The 18,220-nt window shown below is 34.4% G+C and overlaps 1 protein-coding gene across 1 annotated transcript in view; it reads right to left on the bottom strand.

Moving 5' to 3' along the window:
* Positions 1 to 18,220, bottom strand: part of ADGB (androglobin) — a 108,615-nt gene that overhangs the window by 33,876 nt on the left and 56,519 nt on the right. Inside the window, exons 13-21 of the mRNA XM_048297624.1 lie at positions 17,701 to 17,746; positions 15,952 to 16,120; positions 14,004 to 14,067; positions 12,263 to 12,365; positions 11,093 to 11,225; positions 9,513 to 9,627; positions 7,889 to 8,056; positions 5,766 to 5,904; positions 165 to 338 (exon numbers count right to left, since the gene is read on the bottom strand). Of these exons, the coding sequence (XP_048153581.1) occupies positions 165 to 338; positions 5,766 to 5,904; positions 7,889 to 8,056; positions 9,513 to 9,627; positions 11,093 to 11,225; positions 12,263 to 12,365; positions 14,004 to 14,067; positions 15,952 to 16,120; positions 17,701 to 17,746 (1,111 nt within the window). The remainder of the gene's footprint in view (positions 1 to 164; positions 339 to 5,765; positions 5,905 to 7,888; positions 8,057 to 9,512; positions 9,628 to 11,092; positions 11,226 to 12,262; positions 12,366 to 14,003; positions 14,068 to 15,951; positions 16,121 to 17,700; positions 17,747 to 18,220) is intronic.

Raw genomic sequence — 18,220 nt, 5'->3', positions numbered from 1 at the left:
TGTTCTAACTAAGTGGTTAGGTGTACTTAATAGAACTCTAAGTTCTATTTCATTAGTTTCAGTTACTTTTACCTAGATGTTAATTAGTAAAAAACTCTTTAGAGTGAAGATTTGAATAAGATGAAGTATGAAACATTTTTTAAAGGCATTTTTTAATGACACACCTGGTTCTCTGCTTTTCAGTATTTTCCTAATATAGGTCCCTCTCCAGATGGCTTGAAGTTTGACAGCTGCTGCTGCTTCTTCAGATGTAGGAGTTTGGTTCTCCCAACTACTAAGGGATTTCTCCTCACTGCTCTCTGAAGGAATGGGAGAATGAGCAACATCAACAAAGCTGCCTTTAATGAATTTAAAAAGAAAAAAAAAACCCAAATAAACACAAAATAGCAAGAGAGTTATTTTAAGCTTAAAATTTTTATGATGAAAATATTACTCTTGAATTTTTTTTATCATGATAAAAGCAGAGAAAATATACTGTGTAATTACACAAAGTCAAAATGTAAGCTATTTTGCTAATTCCAAACACCAAATAATTTAATTTTTCTCTTCATGAATAGCTATTGCAGGACACATTTTAGAATCATGTTTCCTACTGTAATTTCAAAATATTCTTCCAAACATGAACCAAGAGGATTTGATACACTGAAGTCTGACTCTGTACACAGTTTAAAAGAGCTTCACAAGATTTTAAGTACTTCTGTCTCTCAATCTGATTATTTTATTAAATAATAATTTAAACACCAGAGTTGTTTGAAACGTTTTGTTTAGCCTTCGCAAAGGAGCCATGGAATAAGGGTAAGATCTACGATAAAGGGAGAGTTCATTTATCTGACTGACTTTCTGTTACCAAAGAGTTTTGAAGTGGAACATAATTAGTAGGTTCTGAGAGGTTAGCAATGAGCTCTTTGAAGGCATTCTTGCCTAAAGTTAGCATCCTGGGAGCCATCAGCACCAGGACTTAGGGAAGGGTGTGGGGAGCAACACTCCAAGAGGCCAGTGCCTGGGGGTAGTTTGGAACTGCACACATATGAAACCAACGGGACCAAGACAGCATGATAGGAAGGAAGAAGTGCTGCAAAAGGAAGTACCAACAAACAAAAAGGAGAAGAGGAATCTGCTTGAAAAATGTAGACAACACTGCAGGCAAACAAACTATCTTAAGATACTGCTTTCATCAGCCAGATCACACATTTCAATCTAATCACTTTTACTCAATATTGCTAAATCTGGCTGTGTTCTCAAACCATCATTTCTTATCACTATTGCATTTGCAAATGCTAGAAAGCTTCTTTAATACTTGGGGGCTGAAAGATTACACAAGCCCACTTCAATATAAACCAGATTAGAACTCAACAATATGAATGGCACAACCACTTTTATAAAAGAGAAGCATATAATCAATCACAAAATAATACAGACTGGAGGGGACCCCTGAAGGTCATCTGGTCTGATCCCACATCCAAAGTGGGATGAATTTAGAATAGGTTGCTCATGTTCTTGAGTAAATGTCCAGTCCATTATTTAATACTTCCATAATCATGGAGACCATAATTTAATTTTCTTTTCCAATTTTTGATTAGCCTTATGGTGAAAAATGGCTTCCTAATACTGAACTGGAATTTAACATGTTCTAAGATGAGTCCTGTCTGTGCACCTCTGGAAAGGTTTTGGCTCTCCCATTCATTCATCACTGTAACACATTTCAAAATGAATTTGTCCGATCTACAATCTTGTCTATTTTACAACTAAATAACACAGTGGCAAGATGACTTCTGATCCCACTAATCATTATTTTCACAGAAGGGAAATAGACTTCAATTTTCAGCACATGTTTTAGCTCGGAAGAATGAGTTCTGCTGCAGAGCCTACATTCCCCATATAAGGGAAAATAATGTATTATAAAGTAAAAGTTGTATATATATGAACACACACATACACAGATTGACTTAATGAGTAAGAACATCCTAACATGGAACAGGAATCAATAATATAGAAAAGTACACACAAAAAGTATTGGTCTGGTGTTGCCCTATGAATCAGCTGAAAACTTCATCCACTGAGAATGTCAAGTGGCCTCCATAACTAGAAATAAGTACCTATATCTCTATAAATAAAACATTTCATTTGTGAGGATAAAGAATATATGGCTATACACGCAGTTAGTTAAATGTTAAACTGTTTCTGAAAACACAAATATAAAAAATTTGGATGGACTGTCACACAGAAATCAATTCCATTTATAGAAACTGTCACAAATTACTGCAGATCAGGCCAAAACCCAAAAAGTATGAGTATATATTCCTAAAGTATATATTCCAAAGGAGTTTCTTTTTTGCTCTAATTTTTTTATACAATGTCATAGGAACAAAAATATTTTTCTTTGCAATATTTTCTTCAAAGGTTTTTTTTTACTTAACCTTTCTTACTATTTTTTCTTATAAGCAGAGAAATGTGTACTCTGAAATGCTTTGGATCAATCATTATTGAACTAGAGAATGCTTTAAATCAATCAATATTGAACTAGTGCATGTTTCAAATTTGACATTATGATTGAACACAGATTTGTCAAAAATCTCTGACACGCCTCAGCTGTTAATCAGAAAACACCCTGCTAATAATAAAACTGAAGTTTTCAAAGCAGCCTAGCAAGACTTTGTTCACCATAAAATCACTGCAGTTTTCTTGGAGGCAATGTAACAATGATTTTTTTGAAAAAGGAGTATTTTGCATGTACTCAAGAGGCACTTCACATATTCAACCAAATAATGTCCAACTTCCCCTCACCTCTTAGGGGAACTCAAGTTCAAATCCAAAGTGCAAGAAGAAACAAATGTTAAAAATTCTCTTTTCAGTCACACAACACAACTGTATAATCACTCATCTGAACCTATGCTTCTGGAGGAGAGAGAAGCTTGTTCTGAAAAAGAACTGAGCGGGAGCAGGACTTCTCAAATACAGTTTCACAGATAAGTTTATAGAGAACAGCTCGACTTCTAGATAAAAATTCAGACCAGAAGGTTTTAAGAGAACGGTATGCACAGAGCACTTCACTTCCAACTTCAAAGTTGGAATTTATCCATGAGAAAGAAATGTAGCCCTTGAAATGTGCCTAAATGACTCTCAAGTGTTTGAGACTCCTGAAAATCAGTGCCACAGACCACTGGCTCACTACTGGGCCCAATGAAACCAGGACAAGGTAAACAAAGAACATGTGCAACAGAGAGCAGGCAGGCAGTATTGAATTGCCAACACTGTCTCTTGTGTAACATCACCCTGATATGCGCTTCCTTTCCCAGGAAGCATCACATACCTCTGTAAATTCAGCACCTCATGACTGCCCAAAGTTCTGCAGGGCCCCTTTATTCACTCTCTTTCCAGAATACAACAGGAAGAGCCATGCCATGGTGAAGCACTCAGCTTCAGACACTTCCATCTTTTTTTCGTACGTTCACATGGCATGATCTTCCACTTGCTTCTTGTGGCTCTTCTGCTATTTGCTCCATGGGGATGGATACTTGGCAGACAAATAAATATGACTAGACTATTTTCAGGGTGGCTTCTCAGAAACCTTACCAGGCATGACCACTAACTGCTGTGAATCATAATATCCTTGCCCTTGGTAAACCCTGAGATTAATACAGCACACAGTGGAAAATGAATATGCCAACATAAAATGGAGGTGATCTTTCAAAAAAAGCTCACATTTAACCTGATATATTTGCAGACACAGATGACAAAAATATTTCAGTCATCTGTTATGGTAGTTTACACTGGTGTGTATTAGGTTTCAAAGAGTAACTACCTCAAGTTGTGACAAGACTTGAGCAACTAACCTGACAATGCAGCAGTACTAACGTGGGCCAGGGCAATAAGCTGATGCCAATCCTTCTAGGCCTTTCTACAGTGCAGTTTTCAACTGGTTTTTCCTGCTATCTACCTGTCTTTCCTTGACATTTCACTTGGTTTATGCTTTATTTCTTTAGGGTTCTGGATGGAGCCTGGACAAAAGCATGCATTTACTCCAAAGCAACATTTATTAAGCAGGGCAAAAAGTTAAGAAAGGTCAAAAAATGTCCAGTGTCAATAAACCCAAAGGGAAACAATTACCTTTCTGGTCCCAAAGGGATCTCTTGCAATTTAATTCTAGAAAAGAAAATAATTTTAAAGGATATCTTGGACACTGGAGGAAACAAAACTGAAACAGAACTTTCTCCATATATTTATCCCACTTTTTTGATTCACTGCCCAACTCCTAAAAAATATTCTGTCACAGTGGATCTCATACTTTAGTAATTTATATGAGATCTTTGCTACAACCTGTCAACTGTGCTAATTATTCAAATCTATTTTAAAAATGTCTTCTATTGCTGACAAGTGTTTAAGGTTTTTTTTTTGAATACAGAAATCAGTAGCACAGTTATCTTTAAAAATGTGACAGGTGTTGTTTACTTCAAGTGGTGTGATAAATGTCAATATGCTGACCCTTGTAATATACTCTTGTCATGGGATGCAATTCTCTGAAAAATACCTGATGTCTCACAGGAGAATAACCTTCAGAAGAGAGGAGATTCAGAGGAAAGTTCCCAGTAAAGAGAGACAAGCATTCATACTTATAAGTGCTCTCTTTAAAGGAGAGAAGTATTACAACATTGTGTCAGTAGTCAGTAAAGATATTTGTATAAATTTTAATTTAGTTTTTTATACTAATTTTCCATAATAAACTGACTAATCAAAAGGAAGTTGGTACCATTTTGTTTGACCAAGTAGAAAGACTTTATATTCTGTAAGTTCACAATAGACAGAGGAAAAGCTAAGTCCCCATAAAAAGCCTTCAAATGGTGATCATATCTCTTCCCACCAATCAGATAAATGATTTTTCTGTTGTGATGTGAAACCATATACATAAGGCTTTTGTTAATAAATTAAATGCTAATATTAATAGATTAAAAAGTTACAGAGACTGAAAAATAAGTCCTAAAAAGGAGAAGAGCCATATATTTGGTTGCCAGGCAAACTTAATTGTAACCACGTATGCCTCCAGCCTGCATAAAAAATGAAGCAAAGAAACAGAGGGAAGAGAATTATCCCTGCTTTTCATAAATATGTTGGCTTTCCAATGGCTCCTCTCAGATTATGTTCAGGTACACAGGACACCCTAACAACAGGCTGGAGAAGAGGCAGATGGTGCTGTAGCTGGTTCCACGCTACATTAGCCAGGCAATACAATAATTTCACAAACAGCGAACTTAAGAAACAAGCAACCAACCAAGCGAGCAGGACAAAAAAAATTAAAATACCCCTCCCCACTGCAACCAAACAAAAACCTCTCAACCCATCACTAAGAAATAGTTGAACTTTCAATGAAGGTATTAACTTGAGTCTTCATTCACTCTCATTTTGTGAACAATATATGCATTTAAGGTCTTTTCAGCTGATAATATGAACAAAAGTGAGGAGCTGCAGTACATCAGGTAAAAAAATGGAGATGTTTGTTAATGTTTGTCAATACTGACGAATGCAACTCAAGGAAGACAAAGGGCAGTCTTATAAATTAACAAAAGGTAAACATACTTTCCAGAACAAGGAAAAGGATCATTTCTATTCTGAGATGAGCCTCAGATGTGCTGTCAGCAGTAAAAGTCCTAGGCTTAAAAATTAACTGTGCCTACTTAAGCAAGAACAAACAAGAACAGAGAAGAGCTGACTTCTCTGAAAATAAGGGTGGGCAGATATGTTTGAAGTGATTAGCAATATCAATACGTTACCTGAAAACACAGTGTCGTCCCCAGAAATATCAGTGTCTTTAAAATCCAAAGTGAAGGATCTGAAGGCAAATTTATATCTGCAAAGATCCTTCTTGTCTAATACAGATTTGATCAAATACCAAAATGCATTATTGAAAACCTAAAATCAGAAAGAGGAAAAGCATTAAAAGAATGATTCATTTCTAAAGACTGATTTATACTGCTTCTCATTATTGTTTCAAAAACTGTTCCCCTCTTCTCTTATGATGTATAAATGAAGTATTTAACTTCCTCTAACAAATACTGTATCTGAAAATTAATCCCAACTGCAGGACTACAATGCTTCAAGACAACAATCAAGAGAAAACCTGTTTCATGTCTGGCTTATAAAAATAAGAAAATATTACTTATTCTACAGTGTGTTTATCACCCAAAAACATCCTACTAGTTTATGCATAGGGGGTTGATGGCCTCATACCAGAAGACAGAAGAACATATTATAATTGCTATCATGACAATGGGACTTCTAAACCCAAGGTTGGAGAACAGACTGATAACCGAATGGGAATGCTTTCTAGATTAGGAGGTGCCACATCATGGGAAGATTTGGCACTATTTCTTTTCTTTGACATATTGATGCTCTTTAAAGATCAGAAATCCAGTCTCTTCCTCCCCCACTCCTAGTAGATGGGAATTTTAGAGTGTTTTTCAGAATTTGTTTCATAATCTGACTTGAAGAACATAGTAACAACTTACTGGAAAAGACATGATTTTTCTCTTTCATTGTCCTTAGTTTCATACTTTTCTGCTTTCTGGAAACAATTTGTGTATTTTAATACTAATAAACACATCCTTTATTTTTAAATTTGTAAGACTAGGGAAGAAAGAATATAGTAGATGCTTTCTTGCACTCAGAATATATTTTCTCTGTTTGTATTAAAGACAGATAATTTCCATATTTTCATTCTTGAATCACTGTCAGCTCAGTGCCTTTCATTTATCCAATTTCTGTCTTTTTATTCTTTTTCAGCTAAACATTGGTTTTCTTAGAGGGGGAGAGATGAAGAGATATCTGTGTTTATGACTCCTGAATTTTTCTTAAGGTCTCTAAGTTTTGCACATATTTCATATGAGCATATGCATTTAAAATTTGTATATTCCATTCCTGAGTTCAAACCAATTTTTTTTTCCCTGGTGGACTTGGCATGAAAATTACCTCTTTTATGAGTGATGCACCTGTAATCATTCTCTTTTAATTTTTTTATTTTGCTGAATTTGAGCCTGGTGTCAAGCCCATCTTTAAAACTGCTACCTTAGGTGTTCTAATTTTTAATAGCAGTGATTATAAAAATATTAAACCCTTTCTTCTATTCAGTCTTCTAAACTATACAGCCTAAACTGTGTGAGCTTTCTAGTACTTTGATGAAAATAAATGAATCTGGAATATATAAGCTACTGACTGTAGAAAAATCAAATTATAGCAATATTATCAACATTTGCATACACATAAAAAATTAGTGTTTCTATAAAAAATTTTTTGTTCCCATCTTTTTACAATATTAGAAAGATATAGCATAGAGATCTACAGAAAAGTGTAATGTTTTCATCATGTACCTTTAATTTATCATACATACAGAGCAGAAAAGTTAAGTAAGAATGCTGCAGTTTCAAGAAACAAAGAAAACCAACTAAAAATACTGTGAATGGAAGAACTCATTACTGCCTTCATAAATATAAGCTGTAATAATGTTTTCCTGTTCCATCAACATTAGGCACAGAAAGGAGCCATTAGACTTTTCTGCATTTCAGGTAGTATGTTTTAAATTCAAAAGGAAGTTGTAATATAAAAACAGCTCATGCTTTCTTCCCCAAAGTATGCTAAACTAGATTGATAAGAATAGACTCAATTTAGAATGTGCTACTCTGTGCACATTGAAATTTTTCTTATTAAAAGAAGGTAATTATCATACAGTTGCAAGTTATGCCATTTGGGCTTACACTTTATAACAAAGGCCACATTCAGAGCATGCAGGTGGTCCTTATTAAATGCACAGGCATTGTTTTGAACAGAGTAATGAGAATGTTAAGCAGTTGTCCAGCTTCTGTAGCTTTTAGATAGGCATTCATTAAAATTGTTTGTTCACCTTGACATTTTCTTCAGACATTTTAGTACCATGGAGGCCAGGAGGACAATGAGCTACTTCCAATTCCTTCAAGGCTTTAGGAAGTTCATCCTTACTGCTGAAATTATTTATCACATTTCCAACAGCTTTCAGAATAGCTGTAGCCTGTTCCATAAATCGAGAGCTCTCCTGGGGGGAGACAATAAACCAACCATCGTTAGAAAGATTGCTTTAAGATTTTGTTTTCTTTCTGGACTATGACAGAATACAAGCCTTCTTTCTGTGATGAAGTAAAAAAATTTCCTGAATTCATGCAGTTGTTATTATAAACTGTAAAATCAATTACATCTCTGATATTCAAAAGCATATAAATTTCTCACTGATTTTAGCTAGTGAAATAAATAACAGGCACCATATCTATTCATTATTTATTCCCATATTATTAGTCCTAGGAAATTTATTCCCGTATTATTAGTCCGAAGAAATTTAATCAAAAGTAAGATCCATATAGAGACTTTGTACTGCAGTGATAATAAGACTGTCAGCTGTAGGGCTCAGCATCTTCTGTTATAAAAGGACAAATTAGTATTTGTATCCTGCTGAAAACAATGATCAAGTACATGCTGCCTAAAGCATCATTAATCTTCATCAGGATTTCTGTGCAAGAATATGGACACTTTCCTGAAAATGAAAGCCTGCAGAGAAATTTCTGTCTTCAAAAAGAAGTGCGAAGAAGACCCAAGGATAAAATTCTGCTTTATTTTCTTGATGATAAATAGCTTTTCATCCAAAAATTGAAGGCAAGCGGATAGTACAGTCACAAGATATTTTTAATGCCCCAATTTCTTATATTTAAACTTCTTTACTACAATAAATTGTGATAAATTTGCACAAGCTGTTCTAGTGCTCTGTTATTAGGACCTAGAATCTACACTGCTATGTAAATTTGCTGTTACACTCACCTTTTAAAACATTTTTGCACGAATTTTCTCTAGAAACTATATTTCCTCCCCTCAGAGACCTCAACAAATATTTGAGCCTACTGCTTGCTAACGAAACCTTGAAAATATGGATGAGAGTGCTATCTCTCTGGATTATGGACAATGAAGAACAAAAGCTGTAGTAATTTCTCCTCTGGGCCTCTTATCTCAGCTATGAAAAGTTGTTTGATTAAATTGCTCATTTTAGATATAAAAGCTACTCTGGGACCTGGTGAGTAATATTCGATCTCGTGGGACAAAACATACTTTACTGATGTGAGAGTTTATTTAATAGGCAGGTATTTTTTAATATTAATTAATATTTATACATGTATTTTATGACATGCTTCAAAAAGTGAGTTATGTGCTACTCTGACTTATGTATTTCAACAAGAGTATTTTTGATATTTTATGCTGCTCTTCTATGTAAACCACAATACTACCCAGTGCTAACTTATGTATTTATGTAAGATAACTTTTGCAATATGCACCCAGTACCTGTTGTGCTGTAAAACATGTATCTTTAATGCCCTTATCAATTTCATACTAAAATTAATACTATACCATTGAGTATAATAACTCTAAATGGAAATCGGATACTACTTCACTTTAATTAATATTTTAAAAAACTGTTATAACAATGTTTGCTTAGTCATTATGCATACCTTCTGAAGAGCTGGCATCACAGTATCCTCTTCTCCAAAGACACATGGCACCATGGTACACAGATGAATGTGGTGCCCTATGGGACAATTTACTGTGAAGAGCAGTATGTGTCGCCTATAAGGAAGAAAACAAACCAACCAACTTTTTTTTTTAATTCCAGAAATTCTTAAGTTTTCTTTCCATACATTTGGTAGTATCATTGTCAGAATTGCATTTAGCTGGAGAAGCTTATCCAGGCCACAGCTTCAAAGTGTTAACCAGAGATTCAGCAGAGAGAGTAAGAAAGGAGAGTTAAGGCCCCACACACACACTGGCATTTTTTAATTCCATCTTCTTTCAACTGAAATTTAAATGCCCCTTAGCCACTAACAAACAGTGGGAAGAGAATGCCTTCCATGCTTACCAAGAGATTTCTCTTTTGGAATAAAATGGGGAAGTGGTCAACAAGCCCATTTGTCTCCCATACCTTTTGTAAATTAAATCTGACTGAAAGCCTCCTGTCTCTGACTGGAGTAGAGAGAATCAAAGGTGGGAAGCTTATAAATTTGAGATGATGGTATATCTTAGCTTTGAAATTCACAGGTGCAAAAAGATACACATTTTTGGCCTCCCTACAGTACAGAGAGACAACTTTTAGAAGCTACACTAAGAAAATACATGTGAATGCAGAACTAGATGTGAATGCAGTCTATAAATATAACTATTCCAGTTTTAGTCTGAATCAAAACAAGTAAAGAGCACTATTAAAGATCTTTGATTTAATTTCAGCATGCTAGTGTTGTGGTATTTTCTTTCTATGCCTATTTATTTGACATCTTACTTAATCTTTTAAAAATACATTTTGTTTCATCTCTTTGAGATGAAACTGGTGATTTTCTCTTTTTGGAAAAGTAGAAGGCCTCAGTAAATTAGTCAGGAATGTTATGCTGATGACAAGACATGAAGATTTTGTTTTCCTGGTTTCCCTAGAAGGATTTTCAGAAAATAACATATCAAGTGCTCTTGCTTTTTACCTATTTCTGTCAGCCAATGCCCCACACTGTATATTTAGTTTTACATGCAAAGAGAAAAAAATCATATTGAGCAGTATGTGAATGGGAAGTAAGATATGCAAGACTTCGTGGATAATGTTAGAATTTATCCTGTCATGTTTCATAAATCCTGTTTCAGAAAAAGCATTGAAACCTCCTAGGGTATCATCATGCTTTTACAGTTCCACTAAAATGCTAATTCTTACATCTTTCTTGCTACTCCAGGGAACATTTCGAATCATTCTAGTTAGAAACACTTCTAAGTAGGAATTTGTAAGAATTTAATTTTTTTTTTTTTTTTTTTAGCAAATCTGTGATTTTTCTAGTTAAATCCTCTTAAGTACGAGTAAAGAACTCAAAATCTTTATAAAAGTTTTGGCAAATTCACAGCAATTTGGCAGTTTTACCAAATCCTACCTATCAACTAGTCTGATACTCCAAAAACTTTTGTTTTAGGAAATAAACTCTTACTGTGTTACTGTGTAAAGTAAGCAATCATTTTAAGCCTTAGCTAAAGAGTCAGGACAGAAATGAAGCCTCATACATACCCAACAGGAAGATTTATCACAGTAGCTTTGGTTGCAGACGTACGCATCTTTAACACAAGTTCCCCAGGAGTCACAGATTTCCAAGAGAAACGTTCAACCCTCAGCACACCCATTGAACATTCTTGTTTAGTACCTAGATTAAGAAAAAAACCCAAGAAAATACACCCCACACAATATGGGGAGGGTGAATAACAATAACATTCAGACACACCTATGCAGAATCTGTAGCTACTTGACACTTATTAAAGTCTTCCTGTGGCCTTCACTAACACAGAAAAATCCAGTCATTTAAAATGCACTGGTGGTACAAAACTTGGCTTACTTGTACAATTTGCTAGGAAATAATGGTTAAAAGAATGTATTACTAAGATGTATACATCAGACATCTTCCAAGGCACTTAAGGCTGCTGTAAAACTCCATAGAAACCCTTTCTGTCCACATGCAAAGGAAGCAAACAGCCATAAAAAACTCGTATTTATTTATGTTTATTTATATTTATATCTTATAGTTTAACTATCTACACAGAATGGTCAGTTTGGTTTTTTAAACTTTCTTTTGGTTCTCTCTACTCTACTCCAGATGCACTAAAATTACATCCATGTCCAATGTTTAAATATCTGATTAATCTAAGCCAATTACCATAAAGTCTTAGCTTTCTTGAATTCCATTCTATGTTTTTCATTAAATACAAGAGATTTCTATTTAAATCATTCAAGTTGCTAGATCTTGAAAAAGCCAACTTTAAATGTACTGGAGAGCTTATTGTGAACCAGTTTAAAAATAATTTCAGAAATATACTTTGGTTATATTGCTGTTTTTGCTGCATTATGATCAGCTAAGGCATAAGTTAGCTTGCAAGAATGGAATCTGTAGAAAAGAAACTCCAAGAAACACAAGGAAATCCATTCCAGGAATATACAAATGAAAAGCTTCCAGCAAATCATAATAAACAGTAAAGGGAGAGATCCTTTCATGAAAATGTTCATCATCAATATGAAATAATGACGAAGTATTGCTTGAATATCAGTGTATTTCTTAAAATCAATTTGACTATTTCAAACTCTTGCTAAACTCTCAAATTGTGCCCAAGTCCATAACAGACAAACACGACAGCACAAACATTCAAGAATGGGAAAACACAACATTAACATTTTTTGTGTTGGCCTTACCTTCAGTAACATACCAGTGTACTAATGCAGAAAAGCTAACCAGGATTTCAATGGGCATCAGACTGTCCACAAGTAAATAATAGAAGACTTCGTCATCAGTAGACTGTATAGAAAAATGGACATTTGTTCATCCTTCATTTCCATTGAATGTTATCTGACTGGCCTTATACAAAATAGGACTAAGACTTCTGATATGGTGACCTTAGTTATGATCTGGGAAGCAAGCAATTAATTGTCACTACTTCTTCCAAATTTCAGACATGTCATTTAAGCCCAGAGCCTCATGCTGCATGTATAATAATGTTCAGTTAAAAGCTAAAAGGAAACAGAATGCTTTTTGGCATGAGAATATATCTACTTTTATATTATAGTCATCATATGTACCTCAGTGTAGGTACAAGCAACAGAAGACCAAAAATTTTGTTTCATGCTGCAACTTTCTGATTCAAATTAATTAAAGAAAGCTTGAAAGAAATAAGTACCTTTTAATTGGTAGATATGAGTGATCCTCCCTCATAAAGGGGTTCTTCTCCTACAAAACTCTATGGGGACAACATCTTTGACTCTCAACTTTAATACATAATTCCTATGCCAATATTAGAAACCATAGAATGATTCTACTGTTCCTAGAAATTCTTCAAAATCTAATGGTGAATGAGCTTCTTTCTTCAGAACTGTTACAGTACATGTCTTCCTGGATATTCCAGAGTCATATAAAGCCATTTTTTTGGTATTTTTATCTTCTTACCGTAATATTAAAAAGTTCTTTTATAAGCATAATACAGAATTTACCCCATACTGTAAACATCTCATCTCTTTCAATGTAAGAAATTAGAACGATTTTACAGCAAAGGGTTAGGTTTTGTTTGGCTCAAGAGCACACAGCCTCACATAGTCTTAATGCTGATTATGGCTTAGGAAAGTATATCACGCAGTCATTAGGAAAATTTCTTGTGATGTGATTACAGAGAGGTGGGAAATTGCAAGTGTACTACAATTATGAAGCATAATCCATGTTGTTAACCTTCTCAGTACAGGATTTTACATGAAGTTCATGCCTGGAGTTTACATTTCAGTGCTCTACAATTACACTTCAGATACACTATAATATAAGAGCTGGAACAGGATATTCAAGCACGTTGAATAACCTTCTGATAATATGCATGACAGGTTTAAAGAAATTCCATTATTTTAATGTAACTAAGGAGTATTTCTAAATCCCTGCACCAGGATGCTGTAAACAGCAAAATGACTTAGCATTTAAAGAGAAAATGGACGGTTATGCTAAACAGACTCACAATTTGGGTTTTAGGTGACAGGTGAAGATGAAGGAGAATTGAAGGGCAGATTCTGTAGATGAATCATCATTAAACTCAATTCAGACATCAAATCGTTAAAAGGTAGTTTTAAATCAAAATAAAGAGTGGGCAGAGATCTGATTCACTATCAATTTTCTTTACATAAGCCATTTTTCTGTTATTGTGCAGTGGCATTCCTCAGCATTTTTTCCTTGCCTTAAAGATAGATAGATAGATAGACAGATAGATAGATAGATAGATAGATAGATATAATGCAGAATATTTGCTTGCAAACACACATTTGTATTGACTACATTAATCCTAATGCATTATTATTTTTCAGTAATAGCAGTTCTATATGATCCACCAATATCCTTTAGGATATATGTGTTACCTAATTATGTAAGACTTAGACAAAAAAAAAGCACAATACAGTCATTTACCATAAAACATGTCTTCTGATAATTATAAGCATATGTATGTGGCTTGTGGAAAACATACAGGTTCCTAAGAAGAAAATAAAATTGAAATATAAGATATATATGATTGTAAGAAAATAATCAGTATAAATTGCATTGTTTAGTTAATGTCTATTTCATTGCACAAGATATTAATTTTACTTTCATAAGTCAGACTCCCAGCTACTTCTCAGAGACAGTTCAACATTTTTAGTTATAAAAAAGGTGAATAAAATTAATCTCCAGAGAAAGCAGCTGAAATTAATTAGTATATTTGCTGCATTTCTACACTTTTCCATTGGAGGTCAGGCCACTAATTTGTTTATTTTTAATCTATAAATGGTAACATGCTAATATTACTCTAAAACTCCCAGGCCCACCTGAAAATTACTGTAATAACGTGTTATATAAAGTATAACTGTAAGGAAGGATTGTTTTATCTATTTTATTAATGGTTTTTTCAGTTCTGTGCTGTTGCAGACCTTCAGAGAGCTACATAGTTCCAGGCAACAATTTTTTCTGATTTTGATGGCACCAAGGGAGACATAATTGGCTTCAGCTTTAATTGAGGATGGAATCAGATGTGAGCCAATGTTTTGATTACTCGAAAACTCCACAGGGATCCTGATCTACTGATGACATACCAATTCCTACAATGACTAAAATATTCCTCACTTCTCAAAGTTGATGTGAACTATGAACATTAATCTTATTTTCACTGTATCTGAGATGTAGGTATGTCAGAGAAGGAAAAGCTTTCAACTGAACAGGCAAGTAAACTGAAAGTCTTAGGTGCCTAATTTCTTCTGAGGGATAAATTCTTCAAAGGTCAATGAAGATGCTCTGTTAACAGCTGCTTTATCAGTTGACTGTGAAAATAAACTCTCACTCATTTAGAGATAAGAAAATGACAAATACTTTATACCTTAATTAATATTAATATTGGTCTACAAAAGGTCAGCAGTACTTTAACCTTTGGCTAACAAGTTAGAAAGTTCATATTTCACATTCTCTCTGTATGACACTGTGAGAAAGACTTTTAAAGGAAATTATATTGCTTGTGATGCTTTTTTTTCCTGAATGCCATATCTTCCTGGACCTGGGACTACCTAAAAATAGCAGGCAAATCTTAACAAGGCCTAAAGTGATCTATGACTTTTTATTCCTAAAGTTCCTGTACTGCTGGCTGGTATAAAAATTACACATTCGCCTTTAGAGAGTAAGCAGAGTTTAATATCTGCTCAAGAAAACACTCATTTATGAAAACAGAAGCTTCAAAAAGAAATCTCAGTTACACATTCAAACAAAAAAAGAACTGAGTGAAGTTTCTCTGATAAAATTACTTCCCTCAGCATTTTTAGATGTTCTAAAGGATATGCATTGTACCAGGCTCCTTAAATCTGAAAGACAGAAGCTAAAGGTATGATGCTACAAGTACACTAGCTTTTTTTATGTTTTCAGAGGCACAAATGCCTTGAAATTATATTGAAAAGGGAGTGAGACAAAACACCTAGCTGATCAAGCAAAACTATGCTGATGGCAACAACTTTTTTCGCTTTAGAATCATGTTGTTCTGACGCAGACTGTGTCTGCCCAGTGCCCCACAAGTTCTAAAAGGACCTAATGGCCGCAACACTCCATGACCTACAATCTTCCACCCCAGCAGCAGTCTGACAGCTGCTCTATGGAGCTGGTGGTGGCGTTCTCCACTCTGTTCTGGAGGACACACCCAAGGCAAAGAGCAGGGCTGCAGCTACAGACGCACTGTCAACAGGGACAGTAAGTCTGGTCTGAAGAGTAGCCTTGAAGCCACCCTGAAAGGCAGGACAGTTATACTCTTAAGAAGATACAATTTTTATATAGTCATGTTTTGAATTTACCATTGTTATACTGTATATTATATGGAATAAAACCCAAACTCTCTATTCCTTACTGGAAACACACACAGAAGTCTTCAAAGCTCATCCAGGTTTCCCTGGAAACTGAAGTCTTTTCTGACTCTGTTTCATCCTTTGATTTAGTCCCTGTGTAGCTCTTCATATCAGTATCAGCTGTTTCTGACATTTGTTTTGCATCTAAACTGATATTCTCAGGTAACTCTTCTGCAAAGATAAAAAGACACACAGAGCCAATACAGGGACAATACACAAGTTAAAAGTATCATTCTTAAAAATTATGCTAAAATTACAAGGAAATTATCCATACATCAGTTATTACGCATACAGTTTAAAACTAAAAGCTATCCCACTAATCTAAAGAGCTTAAATGGTGACTGAAACAACTCTGTATGAAATTTAGTGCTTGCACCTGCACCTGCTTATGTAGTCTGCCTCAATAAACTACCACATATTGATCTGTGCCCTAGAATCTTCAATATCAGTTTGTTAGGTACACATATATATGAATTCTGCAAACCTAAATTCATCTATATAAAGAAAAATACATCCCCTTGTCCAAAGAGCCTATTCAGTGAAAAGCTAATGAGGCAGAATATTCCAGCCAACAGAAAACAATACACAGAAATGTGGAGGACACGAGACCCAGCCTTGCTGCTAGTACTCAGTACCAGCTATGATGCTACTCACACAAATCAGTCTACTTCTAAACAGAAACAGATTTGAACTAGATTACATGAATTTTCTTGAATGAAAATCAGAACTAAGGTCAGATTCATGCCAAAATATAGACACAGACATATGTAGACAGATTTTGCAATCTCTTGATAACTTTTTATGTTGTAATGTAACTTTCTCTGCATTTATTCTGTGAGATTCATATAAATAGTTACTGAAAATGTTTGACTTGGCCCAGAAAAAAGTTTTGAGAATAGCTCAACACCTGAGAATAGAAGAACTGAACAGCTATTAATTTAGAATATTAATTTAGAATGCTTGCTGATGAAAAAGATGAGGTAATATTCAAATATAAGGTATAACAAATGAGAAACCTATTAGAAACATACATAATTTATATTTAAATGTGCTTTGTAATATTTCACTATCACCAAGACACACAGAGCTGATGTGTGGCTAAAGTGTGGCTCTAAATTAGTTTGCAACTATTTTTCAAGAACTGAAAGAAATGCAATATAGGGAAAGGCACCAAAGGCCTTTTACCTTTCCTTCAACTATGGAATAACTACCTGAAAGCCAAAAAACTGAGGCTTTTGCTTCAATTTCAGTTAACTTAGGTGTTAGGCTTCCAGTAAAATAACCACAGTGCTCTTATTTTTAAGAGCCTTTTCTTTTTCTGACCAAATCCTTCAAACATTCAAAGTAATTTAAAAAATGAGATATTCATTTGGAAAAATTTTGAATACTCTTTAAATAGTGATGTAAAACACATTTCTAAGGAACGTTCATTAAAAGAAAGCTGGTTTTTGGCTCATTTTTCTGCCATTTTTTCAGAAAAAAAGAAAAGAAGACTGTAATTCACAGTTCTTTAAAAAGAGCTCTGTGTACAAAATCCACTGTATTTTCCTGGAGAGTAACTTGTGAGAAGTGTTTGAATTTTTCTGAATACCAAACTGAAGATTTTACTCTATGTAATTATACATTACCAGTTCTTTGAAATCTTTTCCATATATAAGTAAGACTGCTGATAGATGTACATGAGCATTAACACTGATGTCGAACAACATGGGAACGGCAAACATCTGACTATAAACTTCACACACACTTACCTTTACTGGATAACTCTGCATTTTGATGGCACAAGGCAATGGTCTCCTATATAGTGAAAGAACAAAACAAGAAAAAGTAATGATGGTGATCATAATCTTCCATTATTTTCTTAGAGAAAATACCTGATTTTGGGGCAGTCCTTCCAGAGACAGAGGAACAAGCTGGGAAGTTATCAGCACAGGTTTGGGCTGGGTTTTTAAAATGAAAATTAAAAGTAGCAAATTTCGTTGTAATACCTACATACATATCACCAACAGACAGATTGATGTTTTTCTAGAGAAGTATATGTGATCTAGAGTCTGAGATAAAAGCTGTTTCAGATACCTACCACTCCACTATTAAAACAATGTTCTTTGATACTCCTGTTTTTTAACAAAAAAGTAAGTTTTATTCTAAGAACTAATACTCCTACAAACAATTCCATTTTTATCTGTTACCATTCTTGAAAAATATATGGAGGGCTCCTTTTCCAACAAGCATTTCTTACTGTACACAACTGTCACTAGCAACAGCATTCTT

This window comes from Corvus hawaiiensis, chromosome 3 (assembly GCF_020740725.1).
Source record: "Corvus hawaiiensis isolate bCorHaw1 chromosome 3, bCorHaw1.pri.cur, whole genome shotgun sequence".
Lineage (NCBI taxonomy): Eukaryota > Metazoa > Chordata > Aves > Passeriformes > Corvidae > Corvus > Corvus hawaiiensis.
Note: the sequence above shows the minus strand (reverse complement) of the source record. Positions and strands in the feature narration are given on the sequence as shown.